Raw genomic sequence first — 24,271 nt, forward strand, 5'->3', positions numbered from 1 at the left:
TATATATAAGCATTCGCTTATTTTTTTTTATTTTACTTTTTTAACGTAGCGCTTCGTTTGTTTCCCACGTTTGTTTTCATTACGCGTTTGCCCCTTAACGAACACACAGGGTTACATATGCTCGAAAAAAAAAAAAAAAATAACAGCAAAGATTAGCACTACAGTTATGCCGCGTAACGCCGCTTTCTTTTCTGTTTCACCCAGGGGGGTATCTCCTCATTTGTAAACTTAAATTGCAGTCCACGGGAAGAAGCGCAAACTTCATTCCGTCCTGCCAAGTGGAGGGGAAAAGCGGCGAAATGGTGGAGCGGCTAAAACGCGCGGTGATACATGGGGAGCGCAAAATGACACAGCCACACTGGTGAGCAATACACTTGGCACTTTTTTACACAAACTTTTTTTTTCCTGCCATGGCATGCTTCTATAAAAATTGAGCAAAAAGGTGACCCTCAGGAAAAAAACATCGCTGGGTTGCATAAGGCGCTGGCGTACTGGCGCACTGACGCAGCGATGGAGCGGTGGAACGGTGGAGCGACGCGCTGACGTGACGGCATGCGCGCAAAATGATCGTCGCCCCTCCAAAGCTACACTACACAGTTTCCACAAAAATTACAGTTTAAACTTTACGCAGTAAGCCTGAGCGTATGTCCGCCCCAGCGATAACGTGAAGAATGTGTTTTGTCCCGCAGAAAAAAAAAAAAGTTTGCGAAAATTCTTAAAAGGGATACCAACAAAATAAACTTCTCTTTGTACGTACATGGATGCTCCACTCCATATACACATACATAACCATTTAGCAGATAAGGCAACCCTTTTTTTTTTTTTTTTTGTGTGTATGCATCCCGCTGAGGCGAAGCTTTGGACACGCCGCGATGCAGCTCGCCTTCTACATAAAAATAAAAAAGCGCAACATTTTGGTGTGCACGTGGCAGGACCAATCGTGTTAACTCACGCAAAATGTTAAGCGGAATAAGTTAAACGTTGCTGTGTGTAAATAAAAAAATGGCTAATCATCCCCCGTATGTTTTTTTATTTTTTATTTTTTTTTTTGTTGTCATTTAACCCCAGTTATATGTGGACGAATCAGTTATCCCTCCCCCAAGAGGCGTAAATATATCGCGTATGCATGTGTGCGCGCGGGCCCATTTTTCCTTTTAAAGGTGAAAACATTTTTTGTGCCAACGTTTGGCTCCCCCTCCTACCCCTTCCCATGCTAGCAGCGTAGCGGCAGTGTAGCGGCAGGGAATGATCACGTAATGGACGGCGTTAGAAAGAAAACTTGCTGATTCCCCTCAACCTCCGCAAAGATGCGTACTCTCGAATGACCCTCTCTGTACGCCTTAACTGCAGGAGCATAACTCGTGCCAGGTGTTCGGTACGTCTTTTAAGGAAAACATGCGGGTTGGTTAATTGCCCGTGTTACTGCTCCTTTTTTTTTTCCCCCTTATAAGCCACCCCTCAGTGGGGTACTCCCTCAAATCGCACGGACAACTGAGAAAACAAAAATAAATTGACCAAATCTGCCAAATGAGCGAAATGCAGATAGGCGTTATATGCCCACAGGGGCTACCCCCATCTCGCCTTGGAGTGGAAAAGCACATCACACACACCGTAGTGGATAACTGGGCTGTGAATTAAAAAGTGGCACCCTAAAATGTGCTGTTGCAGAGTTGCGCGTTTCCGTGCAGCCCACCGGAAGCGGCAGCGCGCGCGAAGTGTGCAAATAGGGATAAAGTATCATTAGGGATTAAAAAAAGAAAGAAAAAAGAAAAAAAAAAGGGAAAAGTCCATACCGGTCCCCACAGGTACACACAAGTACACACCCGTGCCTGTGTGACCGCGTGCCCGTGTGCCGCTCGCCGCTCGCCGCTCTCCCCTCAGAAATACTCCGCGAACTCGTCCTTTATGTTGAGCAGCATGGGGTCGTCAAAGAACCGGTTAATCGTGACGTCCTCGGTTAGCCCCTTCCTCCTCCTGGTTTTCAGCAAAAACTCCCGGGCCAAATGCTGAATGGGGGCAGGCTCCAGGGGCCTTAGAACGACGGACTTGTCTAGAGGGTCCCCGGGAACGATATGCCAGTGGTCAAACATGCTCAAGCAAAATGCCTGGCCACTTGTGTGGGTCCTCAAATCTGTTTCAAAGCCGAAGGACTCAATGGCTGGCAAGTACGCGTGGACCATATACAGGGGGGTCCCCACTTTGGGGAAATCTTTCAACACGTGTCCTCTTCTTCTAGACAGCACATTATAAACAGATGAAACAGAATCACCTGAACAAATAATTTCTGTAAATAAAATGGGTTCTAATAACCTCGGGGTAGCTAATAAAAAGGAAGAATATATAGCTCTCCTCGCTGTTGGAATAATTTGGCCAGCTCCCCTATTGATTGGGTCATCGTCTATTTCTCCTTTTAAAATTTTGACCTTCACATTTTTCATGCATTCCTCGATTAGGGGTCCCTCCTTCGTGGCCCAGCAGAATCCCTGAATGATGTTCTCCTTAATGGAGTAGAGGCTTTCTTTATTTGTTTCTTTATACAAAGAATCGTCCACTAGGACGTTTGGGCTGTTGCTCTCCGGGCCGAAGGCCCAAATGGATCTTATGGAGAGGAGGTCCCAGTTGTGCTTGTCCGTGAGCAGCGAGATGACGTTCTTGTCCAGGCTGTAATTCAGCGTGTTTGGGTGCTTCTCCGCGGGGGGGTCTCCGTTCAGAGGGACTTCGCCGGGTTCGTCCGATTGGTCCGCCGCTTCCTCCGCCGCTTCCTCCGCTCCCCCCCCCTGGCGCAGCAACCCGTCGAGCGCGCGCAGGTACTCCTCCACGTGGGCGTCCCGCTCGCTCCTGTCCAGGTGGACCAACCCCTGCACGATGTCATCCACCAGCTCCTTCTGCATCGGCTCCACAATCATATGCAGTTTGTTCTTCTTATTGGGCGTCTCCGCGAAGCAGTTCAGAGCGGAAGTTTCGATCACCGTCTCGTTGAACTGCACCACAGGGTCGGACACCTTAATTTCGAGGTCCCCATAAAGCTTCCTCAAATCGTGCAAAATGCAGTCCAAATATAATTCCCCCGTCCCCAGGATTATGTGCTCACCAGATTCTTCCACTTTGGTGCTGGACAAAGGATACGTTTTATCAATTTTCCTCAAACCCTCTAACATTTTGGGAAGTTCCGAAGGGTTAATAGGTTCACAGGCAACTTTAAAAACGGAGTTGGCGCAATTGATATATCTGAACTTCCTATGTAGGGGGTAGAATATCTCCGTTTCTGCTTCATCTTCTTCCAGAAGCATCCGCTCTTCCTTCTGCAAACCGTTTTGGGATCCTAAAGTGGGTGCCATTCCCGTTCCTTTCGTTCCACTCAGCTGATCCTTCTTCGCACCTTTTACGTTCGCACCTTTTACGTTCGCACCTTTTACGTTCGCGCCTTTTACGTTCGCGCCTTTTACGTTCGCGCCTTTTACGTTCGCGCCTTTTCCATTCGCACCTTTTACAGTCGCACTTTTCCTCCTCTTCACATTCGTTATGGTGCACGTTTTGTTAATGCAGATGTCCACCCCCCCAATGAGCACGAAATTTCCCGCGGGGACCTCATCCACCTCGACTCTGTATCTACCCTCATAAATCCACAAATGAGTAACCACCCGAGTGATCATATCTTCGTCGTCACTAGGGCTGTAACCTTCGCCCAAGATACGCACCGTTTGTCCCTTCCTAATTGTGCCACACATGACCCTACCGAAGAGGTCCAAAATGATGCACTCCGGTCGGTGGTAATTCTTAATAATGTAAATCATGAGGTTGTCCGTTTGATCCCCCTTAAGGCACCTCATCATGTCGTAGCAGATCTTCGTTTTTAGCGAGCCGGAGTAAATTTGCCTCGTCTTCTGTTTCGCATTCTCCACTGGGGAGGGGCAGTTATCCAAAATGACATCCACGAAGGCAGTTGTGTCTTCGAATATCATCCCGTTGATCTTTTTAAGTAAAAATTTGCTGCTAAAGAGGTAGTCGTTTTTCTTCAGTGTAATGTTAAAATTTTTTAAAAAGGGAATGAGGAACTCTTTTTCTTCCGAGCAGACATAGCCAAAGATTTTGTAAATGGGGTTTAAGATAAACTCCACAAATGACCTCCTCTGATTGGAGTACAGTGGAGATGACACGAAGGAGAAGTCCCTCTCGTTAAAGTAAAGATCTCCCCAGAGGTGCTGTGCAAATTCGTCAATGTCGATGCTGTATGCGCTATACAAGTTACAGTAAATTTTACTAAACGATTTGAGGGTGAAAAAAACTCCATACATGCTGGAAGCGAAGAGCACGTTGTTCTTCAGAGGGGACAACAGAAATCGCTTCTTCTCCTTCGCACTCTTGTTCAGCATATCACAAAACGATTCAATTTTTTTGTTAATCTCCTCAATGGTATAATTAATTTTGTGGTAGGCATCATTCGGGGGTAGCCGCAAATCCATTATTAGCTTATCCAAGCAGTTAACAATTAACACCAGCTTCACATTTTCGTAAATGCACGTTTTTATAACATTCTCCGTCACGTACATGCACCCATCGGTGACGTCCACCACTAAGCAGCAGCACTCGCAGATGTTCACCGCGCATAGGAATTCATCAAAAAAATTGACATGCCCAGGGGTGTCCACGATATTAAAAAGGTAAGACTTATATTTCAAGTTGTTCTTTTTTTTATTTAGTAAAATGTTACTTGAGATATTTTCATACATTTTATTTTGAAGAATGAGGGAGATGGGAATTGCCTTGATGGATAGCCCTCTTGCTTGTTCATCCAGCCTCGTATCTGTGTAGTTCACTAGGTGGTCAATTTTTTTCGCATTAAATGGAGTCACCAGGGATGTGTTATCCTTTCGGGGGGTGTTTCTCCTTATTGGTACTCCCTCCATTTCGGCATTCACGTGGAAGAAGCTGGCCGTGCCGCTGTTAGGGTTTCCCCCGCATCCCATGCCACTACCGTAGGACAGTTTCGTTTTGCTTTCCTTCTTCTCTCGAGTAAATTCGATTATCCTATCCAGGAAGGTCGTCTTCCCGTGATGGAAGTGCCCCGCTATGCAAATATTTTTTATAAACTGCGTGTGAGCCATCAACTGGGATAGGTATTTAAAACTGAACGTGTTGTTGGGCAGACTCGTTTCGATCAAATCGAAATTTTTCCTGTTCGCCTCCACGTCTAGCTTCTTAATGAAGCTGATTCGCTCTACATTTGTGTTTATCTTGTTGATCGTTGCTTCTTCTATGTCTTGCGTATCTTCCTGTTCCACGAACACCTCCACCCCTTCGTACGCTCTCTGCAGCTCGTCTAGGTTTTCCCCGGGGCGGCCCCCCTGGCTGTCGTCGCTGCGAGATTCGTTTTCCCCCCCTTTTTTTTTCCTCCTTCCTCTCCCCTTTGGCTTTCCCCGCCGGGTATCGCCATCTGAGTGGCTACCTACATCACTACCTACATCACTATCTGAATGGCTATCCGAATGGCTATCCTCATCGCTACCCCCATCGCTACCTCCGTCCGAGTCCGCATCCTCGTCTTGGTCCCCATCCGAGTAGTCCCCATCGCTGTCGATGTCTTCCCCTATGTAATTCCCAAACTCGTCATACAGGTTGTTCTTCGTCTCCATGGCTGCCCAGCAACAGAGGAGGGGTGTGCTGAAAATGGATTTCTACCAACCGCCGACCTTTGTGGATGCGCTCCCCGCACGGTAGATAACTTCCCCCCCCGATGCCGCCGGAATTTGGCTGACGAACTGACACTGTCACGCAACACAGACTGCAGTGATGGCCTCGATAAGCATATAAAGGCAGCGTCCCCCTGCAACTTTGGCGCGACCTCGTTCGTTCCCCTTCGCAGTCGAGTGGGGCGTCAAACTGCGCTCTTCGATTAATTTGCTTATTTTTGCTTATTTTTTTACTTTTTTTTTTCGTATTTTTTGTTTTTTCCCCCTCTCCGCTTCTACTCCCTTGGAACAGTTGCGTTTCTTTTGTACACTCCCCGCGGGGTTACTCTCGAACCAATGCGGATCACCCTTGGCAGGCTTCTCCCCTAAGCGCAGTTCGTTTTTCTCCCCTGGGATGATGGCAGCTTGCTCGCCTTGGAAAGTGGCAATTCGGGGACTCCTATTTTTCTTACCTTCGTCGTCGCTTTTCCGTTTTTTTTTTTTTTTTTTTTTGCGTGCCATTCTTTGGCTGGCATTTTTGCCCTACATTTTTGTGCCACCTTCCCGTGGTGTTATTATTTTTTTTTTTTCCTTTTCCTCGAGCTACACGGTCAACATGCTGGTGGACGAGTTGGCGCAGCAGCTCTTCTTTAGCGCGTTCAAGCGGTTCACCTGATTAGCGTGTCCCCATTTCGCCTCTCACCTCCCACCTTATCAGCAACCATGCACAGTGACTCCTCCATGCGCAGGGAAGACGAGGCGAACGCCCCATATGGTCCCAGGGGGGGGGAAAGGAACACCCCACGCGGGAAATTAAAAAAGGACCATCCATTTCGATGTCGCCAGGTGCAGCCATGGAAGTTTTACTAAATAAAGGTTAATCATTTTTTTTTTTTTTTTTAATATGCCCACACGAAAAGGACAATAAAAGGGCCATCACCCTTTAAGCATAGATAAGGATAATCCCTTTCGGTAGGTATGAAACAAAATATGAATTTATATTCCCCTCTTCTAACTGCACCCACGTGGAAGTACATCCCTGGAGGTACCTGCTCATATAGCCTTCTTCGGACATCCTCTCTTCTCCCTTTCCGATTGGATTACCCTCCGGAGAACCTTCAAAAAAGGGGACCCATAAATACAGCCCCCCCTTTTAAGTTAACCATGTGTGTCACGACGGTTGGTCTTTACTTCCCTTTTCGCGTGCATGCACAGTTAGGAAAATATTAATCATCACTCTGTGGGTACCTCTCCCCACTTCGAAACACGTGCGTAGCGCAGCATACGTTCCGCCATGCATTTGTGACGCGCGAGATAACCCTGCAAGGAGGTAAACTAACGGAGAGGGGTACTCCCCTAAGTGGACGTCCTAGCGGGCACCTCTCCCACATAAGTTCCGTGTTCAACGCGACAAATAAAAGGTGAATCATTAAGGGGTATGCACTTGGCCATCAGTGCACATGGGCACTAACCTGTATGAGCTTTTTCGCATCGTCAAACGTGCCATTCCGAAAGGGCGTTATCTTAAAAAGGCGCAAAAGGGATCGCCGCAAAAAAGAAGGGCCTCCATGTTGTGGCCCCTCCCACGTGCTTCTCCAGTTCTGCTTCTACGCTGCTACGCTACGTCCGATTCGACTTGTAGTTTTTTTTTTCCCCCCCACGCAAAGTATTCCCCCAAAGGGGGTAGGCAGCCACATAAGAAGTAAAAAAAAGGGCTAGCCGATAGGACATCAAAAAAAATAATATTCATAACAGCAGCCGTGGTAGAGTTAACTACACACAGAGGGGCGATCGCTTAAATTGGAAGCAAACTGGAAGGGTAGACAGCGGAAGGGCGCGCGACCGTGTTACGGTGCAACTGCAAAGGTGGTCGCCCACCCCAAAAACTATATATCTCGAAATCGGCAAAGAGGCAGAAAAACAAACGTGTGCATTTTCCTGAACATATATTTAGGCACACCATAGTGAAGTAGGTATACCCCTGCACACCTCTTGGTGAAACTGGCTACCCCTGGTGAAGCTGCACCCCCCCTGGTGAAGTGCCCCCCCCAAGATGCACCCCCGCGACGGAATCACCCCCATCGAAATCGAGAAGATGCGAAACGACTTCGTCAGATGCATCATCAAAGATGAGGAGTACAAAAAAAAAGACGAGAAAAAAAAAGAAATCGTAAAGTACTGCAAAAGCTACAAAGATTTCTGCAACATCGTAAGCTCAGTAAATATGAAACCCGTTAGGACATACGAGCAGAAGGTCTCCTATGAGGACTACGTCAACTTGAACGTTTCCTCTTCGCAGTCTCAAATGGAAGCGCTTAAAAGGAGAAACAGACGGAGCCAAAAATTTCACCTCACCAATTTGTTTCAGATTAATAGCCCCGTGGAATTGCCCTCTCCGCAGGAGGTCCAAGAGAGGAAGTCCGAACAGGAGATAAAGCAATTTTTGTAAGCCCCTCAACAGATGTCGCGACTGAGCGGAGAGAAGCTGTCGTGCCAAATGTGTCTGCACTTCTTCCATCGTCGACGCAGCTACCATATCCCATTTGCTTGCACACCCCTCACACCTCAGAAACCTGTTGCGGGACAACCAAAAGGATTACGCCAATTTTATAAAACGCAACTATACGTCTGATGAGCTGACCGACGTGCTTAGCCTTATAGGCAGAAAATGGGACGACCTCTTTGAGCCCACTGCTGCGGATTCCCCCGTGATGGAAAACGCTCAGCAGAAATTCCGCAACTTGGCCGACTTCCTCATTCATCTGGCGAACCACTGGGAGAGGCAGAACCTCTCCGCGTACTTCACGCAGGATGAGCTGAACCGAATAAACTTAAACCTCCAGGATGTGATTGGCAAGATGGAAAGGGCGGCTTCTACGTATGATGACGGTGGCAATGGCGAAGCAAGCAGAGTGATACGTCAACTTAAGGGGATTCACCTTTAGAGGAACCCCTGGGGGGGGAGGTCTACACCTGCCATTTGATGCTTGCCACTTGCCACTTCCCACTCTCTGCTGCGCAAACCCAGCGCACACAGTGGGAGTCACCCCCCAACGTAACATACGCAGCTAATGGATGTGCACGCCGAACCGATTCGTCAATCGAAGGGGACCTCTCCCCTCTCACAACCCTTCACCACCACCCTTTGTCGCTACTTAATTATTTTTAAAAGATTATTTAAAAGGAATTTTCCACTGGCATATGAGGTGGGTCAGTTGTGCCGGTCAAGTCCAGGGATGCACATACATAAAGATATACAGCATATAGATACACCTGCGTTGGTAAAAACTTCGGTCCCGTTGGCCAAAAAAGAGTTCCTTTCCCTTTTTAATCTCTCTCGGTGATAGGTGGCATGCAAAATGAAAAAAAAAAAAAAAAAAATACACACGCACATGCGCACACACAAACTGCGCACCCGTGTACAAGCGCACGCACGTAACATACGTGGTGCTGCATGCAGACTGCCCTCCCGTACACACAGCGCACACTCGCATCATGCTGCCTTGCTCCCTACGCGTAGCCAAAATTTTCTAACACCTTGCGCTCCTCAGGATTTATCATATTCAGCGCCTCCGTCTTTAACTCCTTCTTCTCATTCAACACACTCACCTTCTTTTTGTAATATAACTTGCTCAGCTTTTTTCTTGATATTTCATTTTTCTTCACCAATTCGTCGTAGTTCCAACCCACTCTCGAACTTAACGTTCCCAGACGACAGTATCTTCTGTGCTTCTTCAATCTGAATGCTCTCAAAGCACTTGGTAGGACGTACTTTTTCTTTTTATCATATGGGTATGGCATGCCTACGAATACCTTCAGTTTTTTAAGGGCAATTTTTCCCTTGTACGTTTTATGTGGTAGCATTCCTCTTACACATCTCCACAAGATTTTGGAGGGCTCTCTCAAATGTAGGGGTCCCTTCTTAGGGTTCGTGTTCGTTCGCAGCCTTAGAAATTCCTGGTACTTGAGTTTGTTTCTGTAAAGGCTGCCCGATATGTTTATATCTTCGCACCTCACGGCGACTACCCTCTGGCCGTTCAGAAGCTCCTTGGCGATTATCGAGGCCAACCTTCCCAGCAGGTGTCCCTTGCAGTCGATTACGTATACCTGTGGGGGGGAGCGGTAATGTGAAGCGGTAATGTGAAGCGGTAATGTGAAGCGGTAATGTGAAGCGGTAAGGCGAATCGGTAAGGCGAATCGGTAAGGCGAATCGGTAAGGCGAAGCGTTGTGGAGAAGCGGTACGGCGAAGCAGAGTACTTGCGCGGGGTGCCCATTCGCAACTTCGCTACACTCGCACCTTCGCACCTTTGACGCATTTCAACATGCCAACGTGTGCGCCTGTGCATCCTCCGTGTCACTCTCTCCCTCGCTACACGTTCTGCAAAAATGCGCTCACATAAGGATGAGTTCATACCCACACGAGGCCGATACACACGCGGTTATAAGCGATGACCGATGCGCCTCTACAATCTGGCGCGACTGCCTCCCCGCGAAGTTGTACACCGCCTTTCACCCTCCAATTTCGCGCCATCCACGTGACGCATATGCAACAGTTGCACGCGCATAAGCATACGCTCCTCTCATCGCACGTGGCACCCTTTTAATTTTTTTTTTTTCTTATACCACTCGGGTTAACATCCGCGTAGCATACACGTTAACGTCCGCGTAGCATTCGCGCTAACTTCCGCGCTAACGTTCTCATGGGGTACCTTTTTATACATGGTTTTCCACAGGGGGCTGAAGATGCGAAAAGGGATTTCTGTTCAGCTAAACAGTTAAAAAAAAAAAAACAAATTTTTGCAAAAGAAAAAAAATGCCGATTTCGAATTCCTGACGGATGTTTAATTATATCATGGCATAACGAAGGAGATGCTATTTTGTAATAACATAGCTAAGCGAGAGAGAAAAGAAAAGGCAAAAAAAAAAAAAAAAAAACATATATACTTATGTACCACCTCAGCGCAGTGTTGGAATAGCTTAAGTTTTATGTTAAACACGTCGAAAGGGAAAAAAAAGAAAAGAAAAAAAAAAAATAAAATGAAGCAAAAATCAGTGTTGCTGTGAATATTGGCTTAGTATGAAAAAACCGTTACGAGCTCTTCCCAAACGAATCAAGCGTATTATAAAATTGTTCTTTTTTTTTTTTCACGTCACGCGTGTGGTATTATTTATTGTATGCGCATGAGGGGAGCTCCTCCGCCCCTTCGCGCTATGCGCAGGTATGTACTGCGTATGTATGTACTGCGTATGTATGTACTACGTATGTATGTACTGCGTATGTATGTACTGCGTATGTATGTATGCCCCTTCCTTCGAGTGACCCGCAAAGCACTCGACGGCCTACCTCTTTCATTTTTGCCGCACGAGGAATAGCGCCAAAGGAAACAAAAGCGATTAACATTGCCCTTCTGCCCCCTAAAAAATCAGGTGCAACGCAGGCATTATATGCATACTACGCGGTAGGTATTTTTTTTTTATTTTCATTTGCATCGCCTCTGAGCTCCTCCTACCCACTGTACATTCATCTCATACGAATTAAGCACACGGTGCCACCCACCCCGCGGAACACCTTCCCAATTTGCCATTTCCGCTAAACAGGGGGAAAAAAAAATATACGTAATTTGGTAATTGTTGCCAAAGGGGGGAGGGGGGTATTTATTCCTTCCAAAATGACTCCACAGTTTTATCATAATAATCATAAGGAAAAACGAGCTGGTCAAAATAAATCCCAACTTATTTTATATCAAACAAATGAGCAAACTTTCTTGCCATTCTTCCAGCTATTTTTTTTTCCTTTTAGTATGTTCATTTTAAAGAAATCGCTTTGCCTTTTCCGCGTGCCTTTTCGCCGTCGTCAACCCAAAAGGGGTATCCCCCCCAAAATTTAGGGGCCCAAAAAAAAAAAAAAAAGGCGCGCAGGACACTCGATCGACGAACTTCCCCATTTGGCTCTCCCTTCACATCATTGACACGGCATAAGTTTATGGGAACAGAAACAAAGAGGAAACACACAACAATGTAAAAAAAAAAAGTATCACCTACTTTCGCGAAACTGTTTTTCCTTTTTTTTGTGCGCCACGCTAAAGCTCGAGGAAGGAAACAACCTCGATCAATCACCACCTAACTCGCTTAATTGTTTTTTTTCATCTGCAAAAGGAACAAAAAAAAAAAAAAAAAAATACCACTTAAGGAAAAGAAAAATAAATGTAGATTTGTTCATATTTGGATATATTCCTCATTTAACATTCCTTCAACAATTTTCACATTTTTGATTCTTTTTTGCAAAGGGGTTATTTTGCCAATTTCACAACAATTGGGTATTTTTTTTATTTTTCGCACCCCGATGCGGACCCTTTCCCATTGTGTGCTGCCTCCCCAAAGGGGCCAACCGCGCACTCACAGCGACCATCGCATCACGCACATGTAGAAACTTCTCCCATTCGACAAATCTTCATTTTTGTGAAAGCTGCAAAAATTAAGCTTTACATATTTGTCCCCCCTTGCATGGGGTCCACCCCGCACACCAGTCGAATGGTGCTTATATTACCGCGCAATTTTCCTCCCCCCCGGGACTCCTATTTTTTCATGAGAAATGTTCTGTTTGGGTCATGCCCCCAGTTGCTAGCATATTCCAAAAAAAGGAAAAATAAAAAAAAAAAATATAAAAGTAACACTACCCATTCTCTCCGCATTCCACACAGACATGCAGCGCTCTCCGTAAATCCATTTTAGCAAACGCATGCGCGCACAGCGGTGAATGCCATTGTTAGCCCTCTTTCCATGGCAAACCAAAGGGGGCGAATAACCGTTAGCCCTGGACGTAGCCCATGAGCACTTCCTCTTCGTGTCAAATTTCTCCACCGCACAGGGGCAAACGGGGTCATTTAAGCAATTGCTAGAAAGGGTACCACATTTAAAGGAAAGAAACTTCCACTGTAGAGTCCCCCTAACGTTGGGTGCAACTTCAATATGGCGTGTAAATCGGAGAGCACAAAAAATATCACTGAGCATTTTCCCCTCTCCTACGTTGACCCACCTCTGCATATGCTTTGCCAAAGCTCCCACAACGGGCATGTGCTACCAAAGGGTACTTACCTCCCCGCCGCGTCCATCACGTGTAGCGTAGGACTGTGCATTTAAAAAAAATAAGAGAAGCAAATTACCCTCCGAAATGATGCACACTGGAATAGGCAATCGAGGGGATTCACTCAGGTACGCCCTTCACAACACCGCATGGTCACTTCCCCATTTCGTGTGTGCCAGGTGGACACCCTTTTTTATGGTAGCATTTTTAAAAAGTTCGCCAAAATGTTGGGAAAAACTTCGAAAGGGGAAAGCGCTGCGATGGTCATCGCTGAAATGGGGTGATAAATGGCCACAACAGGAAAGGGGGGAAAAACATAGAGAGGGTACGATATCTTCAAAAAGGGGGGGAAGCTTAAAATTGCAACAAAAAAAAAGAAAAAAAAAAAAGAAACTCACCGCCAGCACGCACACTCACATATATATATATTTATACATTTTCACGTGGGATACACCCCTGTGCACGCGTGCCCCCAACTGGAGAGAAAGGCAACCACGGGGGGCTCTTAAATGCCCTGTCGCGGGGAAGCCATCCCTCCACTGCCGCTTCCACTGCCACGGTCACTCATCTGAAACTAACGGATGCGCGTTAAATGAAAAAATCAGGGAAAAGGAAAAAAAAAGGAAATCACATACGTAAACGGGTTGAAACAAAACAGGAGGGGACAACTGAAATGGGACGCCACGCAAGCGCCGTCATGCAGAGTGGTATGTGCTTGGCGAGACAGACAAGTTTGCACACGTTTGACACGATTTGGATTGGTACGAGGAGATGGTGGGGGCCAGAGGGGAATTATCGAAAAGGGTGGGCTGAACTGGGGAGGCGCTCCTCCGCGTCGCCACTCCGCCGCTTCACCACTTCTTCACTCCCCCACTTCACCGCTTCACCGCTTCACCGCTCCCCCACTTCTCCACTTCTTCACTTCACCGCTTCCCCCCCCTAGATGTATATCAAATACACCGCGTTGTCCTCGCGGCGGAGGGCCCACTCGTTCTTCTTCTTGTAGGTAATATCAATGTAGTGGTCGGAGAGGAACAAGTAGCTGAGCTTTATCCTGGAGAGCTGTATGTCCCTAGCGCACTTGGACTGAATTTTCAAAAATCCACTGAACAGCCCCGCAGTTGTGCAATTCCAGATTTTGAAGGAAAGGTCCAGCTTGGAGTAGGAAGCTAAGCAAGTCCCCGTGCTGTTAAAGTTGATGCAATCTACGTCTCTCTTATGCCCTTGAAAAATCTTCAATTTCTTTGCGTTCTTCAAATCGTATAGATAAATGCATTTGCTCATGTTATTTGCCACAGCCAATCGTTGTGTAAATTTATTAAAGCAACAGATGGGGTACTGTTTCACTAAGGTGTAGATTAGGCTGGTCGATAGCTTCAGGCAAAGGATACGAAGGTTGTTGGAGGGGTCAAGAGAATTCAAAAGGATGTCAATTATAACGTCCATGTAGAGGATAAATACACATTTATAATTTTTTATTAAAATTATGAGAAGGAATAAAATTTTATTCATACAGGATACTCTCCTCTGAACATGACTTGTTATATAATGTAGCGTCTTTAAGAATAAGAAGGGCTCCGTCCTCCCCGTGTTAATTAATATTTTTAAAAAGCTCAGATTGTTCGTTGATAGGGTATACAAATCGAAGATATTCAAAATGAAGTGACATATGTTAATGTAATTGTGTTCATTTATTTGGGACTTTTTCCCCTTCATTTGGGCCATTTTCATTTGGAGCATCTGCATTTGCATCATCTTCATTTTGCTTTCATCACATGATAGGTGGTACACCTCATTGTAGTAGCTTTGCCCTCTGCTTATCCCTTCCACGGGGTGAATTTGATCTGATGAACCTACCTGGTTCACCACTCCAACTACTATTTGGGATGGGGCTGACCCTGTTGTCCCTGCATCGAGGATTTCATTTGACCTCCCCAGGAATGCGCTCCTCCCCTCACTGTGTGCCTCTGAAAAGACATTTTCATAAGAGTTCAGTGAGAGCTGCTCTTCCCTCTCAGACTCTAACTCTCCGCCCGCTTTTCCGTTATCTGCTGAGCCGACAAAATCGTCCAGGTAATTCTTCAAATTGATTTCGCTCACGGAGTGGCCGAGCGTTTTATCGCTCCCCGCGATGGGCATGGCCGCCCCCGCGAAGGGGGCGTTAGAAGCGGCAGGAGCGGTGGGAGCGGTAGGAGCGGTAGACGCGGCAGGAGTGGCAGACGCGGCAGGAGTGGCAGACGCGGCAGACGCAGCAGTACCACCGCCAGTCGCCGCGCCAGTCGCCCCTTCTTCTGGCGGCACCGCCCCCAGGATGTAATAATCCTTCAGGGCCCTAAAGTAGCTCTCATCGATCATCCGCTCGTTCAGGTGAAAGTCCTCCTTCTTCAAATGCAAGTTGAAGGACAGGTAGGACACATTCTTCATGTTGCTGGTGAAGATGCCCCTCTGAATCAGCACGTGGAAATCCCAGGTGATAGAAAAGCTCAGAGAAAGCAAGTGAATAAAATGAAACAATTTAAATTTGTTAAACTTATTGTCCTTCTCTATGAGGTACTGAGTGTCAACGAAAATGTAGTAGCAGATGTGATGCACAATGAGGGTTATCATGCTGGCATTGGTATAGAACGTTTTGGAGTTCCTCAAATAGTGGGACTTCACCAGGAGTAGCAGCAGTAATAGGGTAAGGCAAATTTCGTCCGCGTAGATAAAGGGGTAGAAAAAAAAGGATCCCACTTTTGGTATGATAATTGTAATCACATAGGTCCCTGTCGTATCATACAACGATATTTCATCCATGCTCTTTTGAATGATTCTTTTTTTCTTATTATTTATTCTTAAAATTTCTGTGGAGGTCTTGGCGTACTTATCCAAAGTTTTGTCCTTCACATTGGCTATCACCGTGCACATAAACCTTTGCAACTGTATGCGTATACTCTTATCGTATGGGTACATTGATATGTAGCTCAGGAGAAACAGATTCAGCGTGTTGCTCTCGGGCAGATTCTCTACTATGTACCTCCTAAAGTTGAAGAGCGTGGCAGGGTCGTAGCGCCCCCCTTTGCTGCTGGCGCACCACAGGCTCAGGAACCGCAGCATGAAGCAGCAGTACAGCGTCTTCACATACACGCTGTTGCAGTACACGTCCACGGAGTTGTTCTCGAAGAGGAGTTCCCGGTGGGGCGCAGAGAGCCTCCGCGGGGGGGGTCCGTTATGGGGTGGCACGTGATGGGGTGGCACGTGATGGGGTGGCACGTGATGGGGTGGCACGTTATGGGGTGGCACACGATGGGTTGGCACACGATGGGCATGGCTACCACAATGGGCATGGCTACCACAATGGTCACTCCTTGCAGAGCGACGAAGCCGGTCGCGCTTCACATACAAGTACAGACTCGACTTGTCCGACGAATAATTGGCGAACTCATCATCGGAGTATTTCAAAAACCACCGGGTCGAGCCCGCCACGGTCCGCCGACGCACCCCCAAATCTTTGTAGTAGTTATACTGCATCATGTGGTACTTCTTCCTCCTCGCCCGGGCGCTAAAATGCTTGGAATCTTCTACAGTGTTCCAGAGACCACAGCTGGTGCCTGAGGAGGCCTTGCGAATGAGTCGGTTGGCGGCCCCCCCGTCGCCCCTAACCGGTTGGCTATGTATCCCACAATGTGCTTCCTTAAAGCTGGGCCGCTCAGGGTAGTTACCACCGCGGGCGCTACCGCCAGCAGTACTGCAGTCACTCCCGCTGCTGCTTCTCCCCTGTGTGGGGCCACGGCGACTGTTGAGCATCTCCCCCTCTTGGGGAGGCGGTTCCTGGAGAGGCGGTTCCTGGGGAAGCGGTTCCCTTTTTGGCCCCTCCCCCTGGGGTTCCTCCGCCGCAGTGAGATCATCACACAGAATCACCCCCGGGTCCACGTTGAAGATGCTGCTCCCCTCGTCATACCTATACATCTGCAGATTCTTATACTTGGAAAACTCCATAAAGTCGTTGCACCGCCGCTTGAGGCTCCCCATCTTGATGCCAAAAATGAGGTACTTCTTTTTATACTCTTCACTTAGGAAAAACTTTCTCTTAAATTTGTTATTGTAAATGTAGGGCTGATCCAAGTGTAGGGAATCCAAAATGAATTTTTCTTTTTTTTTTTTCTCCTGAATTTCGTACCTGTCTCTCCTCCCTCCACTAATGGTGACGTACACGTTGCCCTCACAGGTACCCTCCTTCAGGGAGTGCATTTTGGAGAAGTAGTATATCTGCGTGGACATCGGGATCAGCGTCGACAGAGTGGATTCCTTCCCGTGAATGCACAACGAAAAAGGAATTGAGGGGAAGTTCACTAGGAAGGAAAACAGCTCCCTACAGAGATGCACACATTTGGGCGGCAAGAAAAAAGGAAAAAAAAATTTCGTCAGCGGTAGAGCCTTTTGGGACAAATTGCTGTCCCTGAATAGGACGTAACTTATGACTGGTATTTGGCTCTTCACAAGGTAGCTGGAGGGGCGCTTCTCTACTCTTCTTGGAAATCTTTCACTTCTCGCCAATTTATCGCGGGGGGGGCTCCTCCTTGGGGGGGCGCCGTGGTATGCCTCCTCGCTGTCCTCCTTCCCGCGCTGCGCGAGGGGGGTGCTGCCCTGGGAAACTGCTCCGCCGCCGCCGCCGCTACCGCTACTATCGCTGCCGGTCCAGGCGTCAACCGCTCCGCGAACTGCCCTGGTAACCTCCCCGCCGCCCGCGCGCACCCGGTTGAGGATGCGCACCGACGTGACGTCCACGCCCAGCTTCATGTGGCACGTCTCCGTGGGGACCACGGACATGCCGGCGAAGTCCGAATCGTAGAGGGACCGCAGGAAGCGCCCGCTGCCATACTCATAAATGAAGACCAAGTTATTCAGCGAAGTGATATACAAGAGAGAGGAAAACGTATTGACATAGACGTGATTTATTAACTTAAAATTAATTTCGTTCTTCTTCTCTAGCTTTTTAAATGAGCAGTAAAGACATACACTGAGCATGTTCTTTATTTCCCCATGATGTGCCTTCCTCTTTTTATGTATTTTCCTCTTCACATGGTAGAAGCTCCCTTTAGAATCACCGGCAGGTCTGCTCATGGTGCAGGAGGTGGCATCGTAAAAGCCTTTCATTAGCTTTATCTTTAAGTCTTTCTTAATTTTGAGAATGTGTAGTAGGTTGTCTTTCCTTTCTGTAGCTCTCCCGTTATTATATATTCCCTTTTTTTTAAAAAAACTTCTCATATAATTTAAAAAGAGGATTTTCTTTTTCTTTTTTTTGCGACGCTCCAGCTCCTTCTTCCTTAACGATTCTTCATCCGTCGTTATGGCTATTCTGCATCTATCATTTTTGCAAAACAGGTATGCGAAATTATTCTCGTCGTAATGGCTTTCACTCAAATTGAGGAGAATCAGATTGTTGCTGGCATCACAGCTTAGAACCCAAAATGATTCCATCTGGTTACTCCCCTCTGTTGGGTCCCCTCTGTTGGGGGCATTCTCATCGATAACGCTGTGGATGCTTCTTACGTAGTTAAAATGGCACGCCTTTATAAACTTCTTCAATTTAAAGCTTCTTAAATCCCATATTAGAATGTCTCCTTTGCTGGATCCCCCTACCAGGTAGTGCCCCTCACAGTGGAGAGTCGTTATGAAAACGTTCTTTTTTAGGAGGTACCTGGGGATGGGTAGCTCTCGGATGAATCTACTTCCCATCACCCCATTTGTTTTCCCCTTCTTACATCTCATGATTTTCCCTCGAGAGGATTTCCCATAAGAATTAATTAACGCACTTAGGACATGCCCATTGGTGAAGCTTAAAAAAATATAAATGTTAAGATTCCTCTCTGCTATTGCGTAGGCCACTATGGTTCTCCCCCCCCTATCGAGTCTTCCCCGTTCAACATGCTCACCCTGCATGGTGCACTCCTTATTGTGTAGTAAATCTGTGAGGAGGTCACTACACCGGCGTATGTTAGGCGGAAGGACATGCTCCGTGTGCAACCATGAAGTAGCATCCCAGTTGTCATCCCCACTGAGTAACGGGTTTGCCTTAACGGGCTCGTTTTTTTTTCCATCCAAGATGGTTCCATTTCCACTCTGGGCAATCTTCTTCCCCTCCATGAGTCTCTTCCTCTTCGGCAAGAGCCACACCTTCTCCAATTTTGTGGTCTTAAACCAGGCAGTGAGTAGCCCCTCAAAAAGGACCACCCGATTGGGGTTCTTCCTACTAACAAAAAGAAACAGCAAATCATCCGTACACTTTGCATACTTCTTAACAGAGCCAATTTTATTCCCTCTGGTTCCTCTACAGATGGTGTTGCTCTTGGACAGACTCACGTATTCCTGAGAGGTGGGCCTAGACAACATCACCTGCTCATTCGAAGCTGCCTTAGATTTTAAAGATCCTATAGAAAAGTTACTTCTTAAAGAAGTGGGAGTAACCTCCGTGCTGTCATTTATTTTTATCCTAAACTTATTGCTGTTATTGTAGTTACTCCCCCCTTCGTTGTGATTGCTCGCTCTATTCTCCTCCCCATCGTCGTCCTCATCTCCTAAGAAGCTCCTCTTCCTGCATATGCGCTCCTTGTATATCACTATAGGGATGGGGCTCTTATGCGAACCCAGGTACTTCTTCGAAACCTTCGTCAGGAAAAAGGACTTTATGTTTGACTGGAAGGAAAGGAAGAGGCTGGAAAACTTCAGAGGCAGGGTGTAGCTGTAGAAGTTCCCCTCCGTCGTCCAGGCGATTATCGAGCCGCACACGTTCTTGGACAGCTTCTGCATCACGTCGAAGGACTTCGTTTTGAGTCCGCTGCTTTTGAAGATGCCTGCAGGGGGGGGGAAGCATAGCCAGGGAGTGACGCGTGGTTAGAGGCGGGGGCTACCGAGGGAGTACGTCCAACAGTGCAGCTTAGTGCAGCGGCTTAGTTTAGCGGTTTAGTCTAGCAGATTAGTCACACCGCTCAACCACACCGCTCATCACACCGCTCAACCACGCCGCTCATCGCAGCGAGGCGTACCCGAGGAAAACCGCAAGAGGGGGCGGCGCACCACCTGCAGACCCACCCAGTGGGGGTTCCTGCGCCTCCTCTTCTGGGAGTCCTGGTGGTAGTCCGGGCAAAACAAGTCCATGAGAGGAACAAACGCGGAGGAGAAGTCCTTCCGCTCATAAATGATCAACCTCGTTTCCTGCAAAATGATGACGTAGCTGTCTATGACCCCAATACGGCTGGAGTTCCCATTCGTAGCAATTTCGACGCAGTCCTCAGCTGGAGTTAAGTTAGAAATCAATTTAGCGTCTATCAGGTACAACCCACCGCACTGTTTATACCCTTCATGACATTTCACACACCTGTCATGAGCTTTCAAATTCATATCATGCGAAGTGTGCACTTTAATTTTTAATAACTCATCCATTATACAATTCTCTGCAATTTCATTTATAATTTCGTTATACAAATCTAGTTCTGTTTTTTCTATTCTAATTACGAACCTACATTTTCCTTTGTAGTAGGTTAGAAAATCAGTTAAGTCCCAACAGATGATGTCTCCATTGGATAGCGACGCGACGATGAATACGGGGCAGCTAAACAGGTTATTTAGCTTCTTATTAACTTCATCCTGCTTCATCTTTTCATATTCTTCATTTTGATCCGTTGCAGAGTTACTTCCACTGAGGTCTGCCTCATTATCGTGTAATGCCACCCGTTTAGAATTTTCCTTTTTTTTATAGGAGCTGTATAATTTCTTCTTCAACAGTTTGAAGCACTGGATGAGTGACCTTTGGTTGTCCTCCTTTAGGTACGGCACTAGCCCTGTTGCGATGCAGCATATTCGTACGCTCTCTCTATGGTCACCTCCTTCCATTTTGCTTTTCTTTGTTACACTTTCTGTTGAGTATTTCTGCCCCTCCAGGGTGGCGTAGCTGTTTGCTTGCCTCCTCACGTTCTGCCTCGTCGTGCCGACACCCAGGTTTGCGTTGCTTCGTTTGGCGCGCCTTTTTTGAAGAGAAACGGATCCCTCCTCTGCGATTGCTTCCTCTCCGTTTGCTTCTTCGTATCCTTCCACTTCTGCACCCCCCCCAGGGGCTTCGCTCCCATAGGGGAGTTCCCTCCCATATGGTGGCTCACTCCCGTCTGTCGCCTCCCCCCCGTCAGTGGCGTCACTCCACGGCCCTGCCGCCACTCCCCCATCGATAAGCGCCCTCTCGTTCACTTCGCCCGAACTGGACGACGAAGAGTGGTGCCTGTCAACCGAATCCCCAACGAAGTAATTCCTCCCTACTGCAGAGCCTTTATTATCGCACTGATTTGAATTTCCAGCCGATCCTGGGGTGCCTCCCTTCTCGCCTTCCATCTCCCCCCTCTTGTGATTGCTCCCCTCCATGTAGTTATCCAAAGTTAAATGCGCAATGATCTCTCTGCTCTTGTTCCCCCAGAGGTCCATCAGAAGCACCTTCCTATCCCCACACAAGAGGATAAACCGTCTATCTGGCAACACCCTCAAGTTGTAAATAAAAAAATTGAAGCCCTTTACTACTCTGAAGCACCTCCCCTCATCTAGAGACCAAAAATATAGGCAGTTATCCAGATGAAGCGAAATTAAAATCTCTTTCGATATGCATTCGATGAGGGATGAGCAGGACAGTCCAAAGCACAACTGCACGATGCTGTTGCTACACGTGTTGTTATTATTACTTAGGAGGATACAATAGGGGAGAAAGTTGATTCTATTTTCTGGGGCCTCCCCTTCTTGGTGCCCTCGCTCTGCTTCCCCTCCTTCTGGTTCTTCCCCCGCCTTGCCATTCCTCCTTCCCCTGCTGTATACATATTCGCTCGTCCCCTCACCGTTAACCTGTTCCGTCTTTCCTCGCCCCTCCCCCATTGGCAGTTTAACCCCATTCGCGTTATGTGCAGCGCCCCCTAGTTCTCCCTCCCCAGGGGAATTACTACTAACCGGGATTTCACTCCCATCGGGGTGCTTCCCCACAACGCTGAAGCTGTTCCCTCCCCCGGGGCCTTTCTTAAATTCCTCTTTGTAACTTCCACCCGGGGATACAAACAGGGCACCCACACTGTCTACACGACTCACACCGGTTTCGTTCGAACCGGGGAAGCTCGCACTGGCACAACTGCCACCCCCTCGCGCGCTACTCGCATTCTCTCCGACTTTAAACAAAACGATGCTCCCCTCGTAGCTCCCCACGGAGAGGACGGTGCACCCCTCATTCATGCAGTAGCATGAGATGCTGAAGGGGGATGTGAAGTTGGGCCATACGATGGATCCTAACTTTAAATCTTCGTTCATCGTTTGTTCATAGTTGGGTGCAAATTAGAGGTGCCAACTGGGCGGTGGCAAAGTAGCGGTGGTAAATTAGCGGCGCCAACTTGGCCGTGGCTGGAATGAAATAAAGGCAACTTCCTCACAGCCAGCGGGACAACCGGGGCACCAAATCAAATTTGAAACGTGCCTCCCTAAAAGCTCGCACATTCATGTCTTCACAAGGCTTCCCTTCTGTTAGGAGCGACGCGTTCGTTTGGTCCCCTTCGCTGCTACTTCGCTGCTACTTCGCTGCTACTTCGCCGCTTCTTCACTGCTCTGTGTGGCGGCCCGTTTTGTCGAGGGGCCCAGGACGCAGCTCGCGCACAGCTTGGTTGTTCCTATCGTCAGCTCGCTTCGGCTTCTGCCAGATTAGCCTCTGCCAGCTTAGCCTATCCTATTTGTTTATTTTTCCCCCGGTAGATATCTGCTCACCTTGGCGCTGCGGCCACTGTTCCGCCCGCGCGCAGCTGCTGCCAGCAGGCTTGACTTTATTTTGCTCGCCTTTGCATACGTTTCTCCTTTCTGCCTCAATTTGCAGCATGTTCAGTTGAACATAATCAGTTTAACTGCTCGCAGTTGGCTTCACTCCGGGCAAATCGCCTCAATCGCGCACATCATTTTAACCCCTTTCGGTTTTTTTTTTTTTTCGGCCCTCACTCGGTTAAAATAAAATTCGTTTGGCCATATTTCACTTCGTCCCGCTTAGCGTGTGCCTTGGCCATTCCTCCCTACCCATGTAAGCTACCCCTACAGCCGCATGCACATATTGCATCACCCACCCCCAGCTGCTGCTCCACCCCCGTGATGGCAAAATTATTTATTCTCATTTCTATTGCGAGCACATGGAAGGAAGCCGTACGGGAATAGTTCCTCCTTGCGCTTTTCAAAACGTTAGAAAAATAAAATGTGGCCGGCTTAACCTACCCGTTTTGACTACCTCACCTAATGGGGGGACCTGTCGGGGTAGGAGCCCTCCTCTTTGTAAAACTGACTCACCCGTAAGGTCCATAACGAATGGAGCAAATGTGATAAGAGATAACACTTGGTTAGCCAAATGAAAGTGTAAAATGTAAAAGCGAGGAAGGAATAAACTAAAGGGACAACCCATGTACTTACGCTGCTGCGTAGTACCTGCACGTGTCTCATCTAGCTTCCCCCGAGTGCCTATTCATTTGTGTACCAGTGGAGAACCCCATAGGCACACATTTGTGGGACGCCAATTTGTGAAGGAAGATCTTCCCCCTATAATGACATGCCACAACGGTCCGTATGAGAAAACCATCAAAAGGAATCTCTCAACCTAATCGAACTCCCCGTGGTGGGGGGGGCACCTAGACGTTTTCGAACAGCTGGGCGAAGTGGAGGGGTCCCCCAACGCGGCCCCATCTTTGTAACCTCAACATTGTAACGGCAACATTTTAACAACTTTGTGAGAATAACTTTTATTTTATTTTTTTTTTTCTTTGCTCCGCTAAGTCCACTCAGTCTTGCTACGGAAGGGGCCGCAAAAATGGTGCCACTCTTTTTTAACTCCCCCCTTCCATTTTTGTTTCAAAAAAACGGCTACAAATGGGACACCTCTGGTAATTTTCCCCCGTGGAGGGGCTACAAATGTGACGCGCTCCTCCATTTGGGTTTTCTACTCTGGGGTGGCCCGGCCAGGCGTAACGCAAATTCGCACAAGGAGAACCTTCGCAAGAGAGGGGCCTGCACCAAGGGGGTACCATCCTCACTCCTCACTCCTACACCTCCACCACAGCGCAGTCCGAAAAAATTGCAACTCTTTCAACCATTCGGATATTCATTCGTTAAAAGTTAATTTGAAAATGGGAATGATAATTCATAAAAATGAGGAGCGATGAATCGACACGCACATCATTGGAGTGGTACACATGTGCTCATTGGTCTGTGTAGGACACACGCACATGGGATTTATGCAAGTGCTCGTCGTGCACACGAGAACTCGCGTAAAATCTGCACACAATTAAAAAAAAAAAAATTGTGAAGAAGTAGACGGGATGAGGGGTGAAAATGTGGACTAATAAAGCTACTTCATGTGAAGGTATCACGGGGAAGGGGGGGGATTTTTCAAACAAACTTTAAAAAAATAAAATAAAGCGCAGGCCTGCCAATTGCGCTTCCGTATGTATGTACGCATCAGATGGTCACCTCCACATGTTCCTTTGAAAC

At 47.5% G+C, this 24,271-nt stretch overlaps 4 protein-coding genes across 4 annotated transcripts, besides 9 other annotated features; 1 reads left to right on the forward strand and 3 right to left on the reverse strand.

The window, feature by feature from the left end:
* Window positions 1-1,877: 1,877 nt before the first annotated feature.
* Window positions 1,878-6,061, reverse strand: PVX_094390 (U5 small nuclear ribonuclear protein, putative; the record flags this gene model as incomplete). Its single annotated transcript, XM_001614296.1, has 1 exon — window positions 1,878-6,061. Exon 1 carries the CDS (start codon window positions 5,631-5,633, stop codon window positions 1,878-1,880), a length of 3,756 nt encoding a protein of 1,251 aa, XP_001614346.1. The 5' UTR covers window positions 5,634-6,061.
* Window positions 2,468-2,488: a microsatellite.
* Window positions 2,906-3,031: a microsatellite.
* Window positions 5,071-5,103: a microsatellite.
* Window positions 6,062-7,722: 1,661 nt separating the features above from the next.
* On the forward strand, window positions 7,723-8,614 carry PVX_094395 (hypothetical protein, conserved; the record flags this gene model as incomplete). The annotated part of the gene is made up of 2 exons (XM_001614297.1): window positions 7,723-8,114; window positions 8,239-8,614. The coding sequence occupies 2 exons, from the start codon at window positions 7,723-7,725 to the stop codon at window positions 8,612-8,614; spliced, it is 768 nt and encodes a 255-aa protein (XP_001614347.1).
* Window positions 8,615-8,819: 205 nt separating this feature from the next.
* On the reverse strand, window positions 8,820-10,677 carry PVX_094400 (60S ribosomal protein L13a, putative). Its single transcript, XM_001614298.1, has 2 exons — window positions 10,380-10,677; window positions 8,820-9,776 (listed from the first exon to the last, which is right to left on the reverse strand). The coding sequence occupies exons 1-2, from the start codon at window positions 10,389-10,391 to the stop codon at window positions 9,180-9,182; spliced, it is 609 nt and encodes a 202-aa protein (XP_001614348.1). The 5' UTR covers window positions 10,392-10,677; the 3' UTR covers window positions 8,820-9,179.
* A 379-nt stretch (window positions 10,678-11,056) lies between these two features.
* Window positions 11,057-11,157: a microsatellite.
* Window positions 11,158-13,013: 1,856 nt separating this feature from the next.
* Window positions 13,014-13,042: a microsatellite.
* Window positions 13,043-13,693: 651 nt separating this feature from the next.
* Window positions 13,694-22,066, reverse strand: PVX_094405 (hypothetical protein, conserved; the record flags this gene model as incomplete). The annotated part of the gene is made up of 2 exons (XM_001614299.1): window positions 13,694-19,587; window positions 19,780-22,066. 2 exons carry the CDS (start codon window positions 22,064-22,066, stop codon window positions 13,694-13,696), a joined length of 8,181 nt encoding a protein of 2,726 aa, XP_001614349.1.
* Window positions 17,426-17,446: a microsatellite.
* Window positions 21,839-21,869: a microsatellite.
* Window positions 21,942-21,972: a microsatellite.
* Window positions 22,067-22,153: 87 nt separating the features above from the next.
* Window positions 22,154-22,237: a microsatellite.
* Window positions 22,238-24,271: the final 2,034 nt, after the last annotated feature.

The sequence above is a fragment of the Plasmodium vivax genome, chromosome 8, assembly GCF_000002415.2.
Source record: "Plasmodium vivax chromosome 8, whole genome shotgun sequence".
Taxonomy (NCBI): domain Eukaryota; phylum Apicomplexa; class Aconoidasida; order Haemosporida; family Plasmodiidae; genus Plasmodium; species Plasmodium vivax.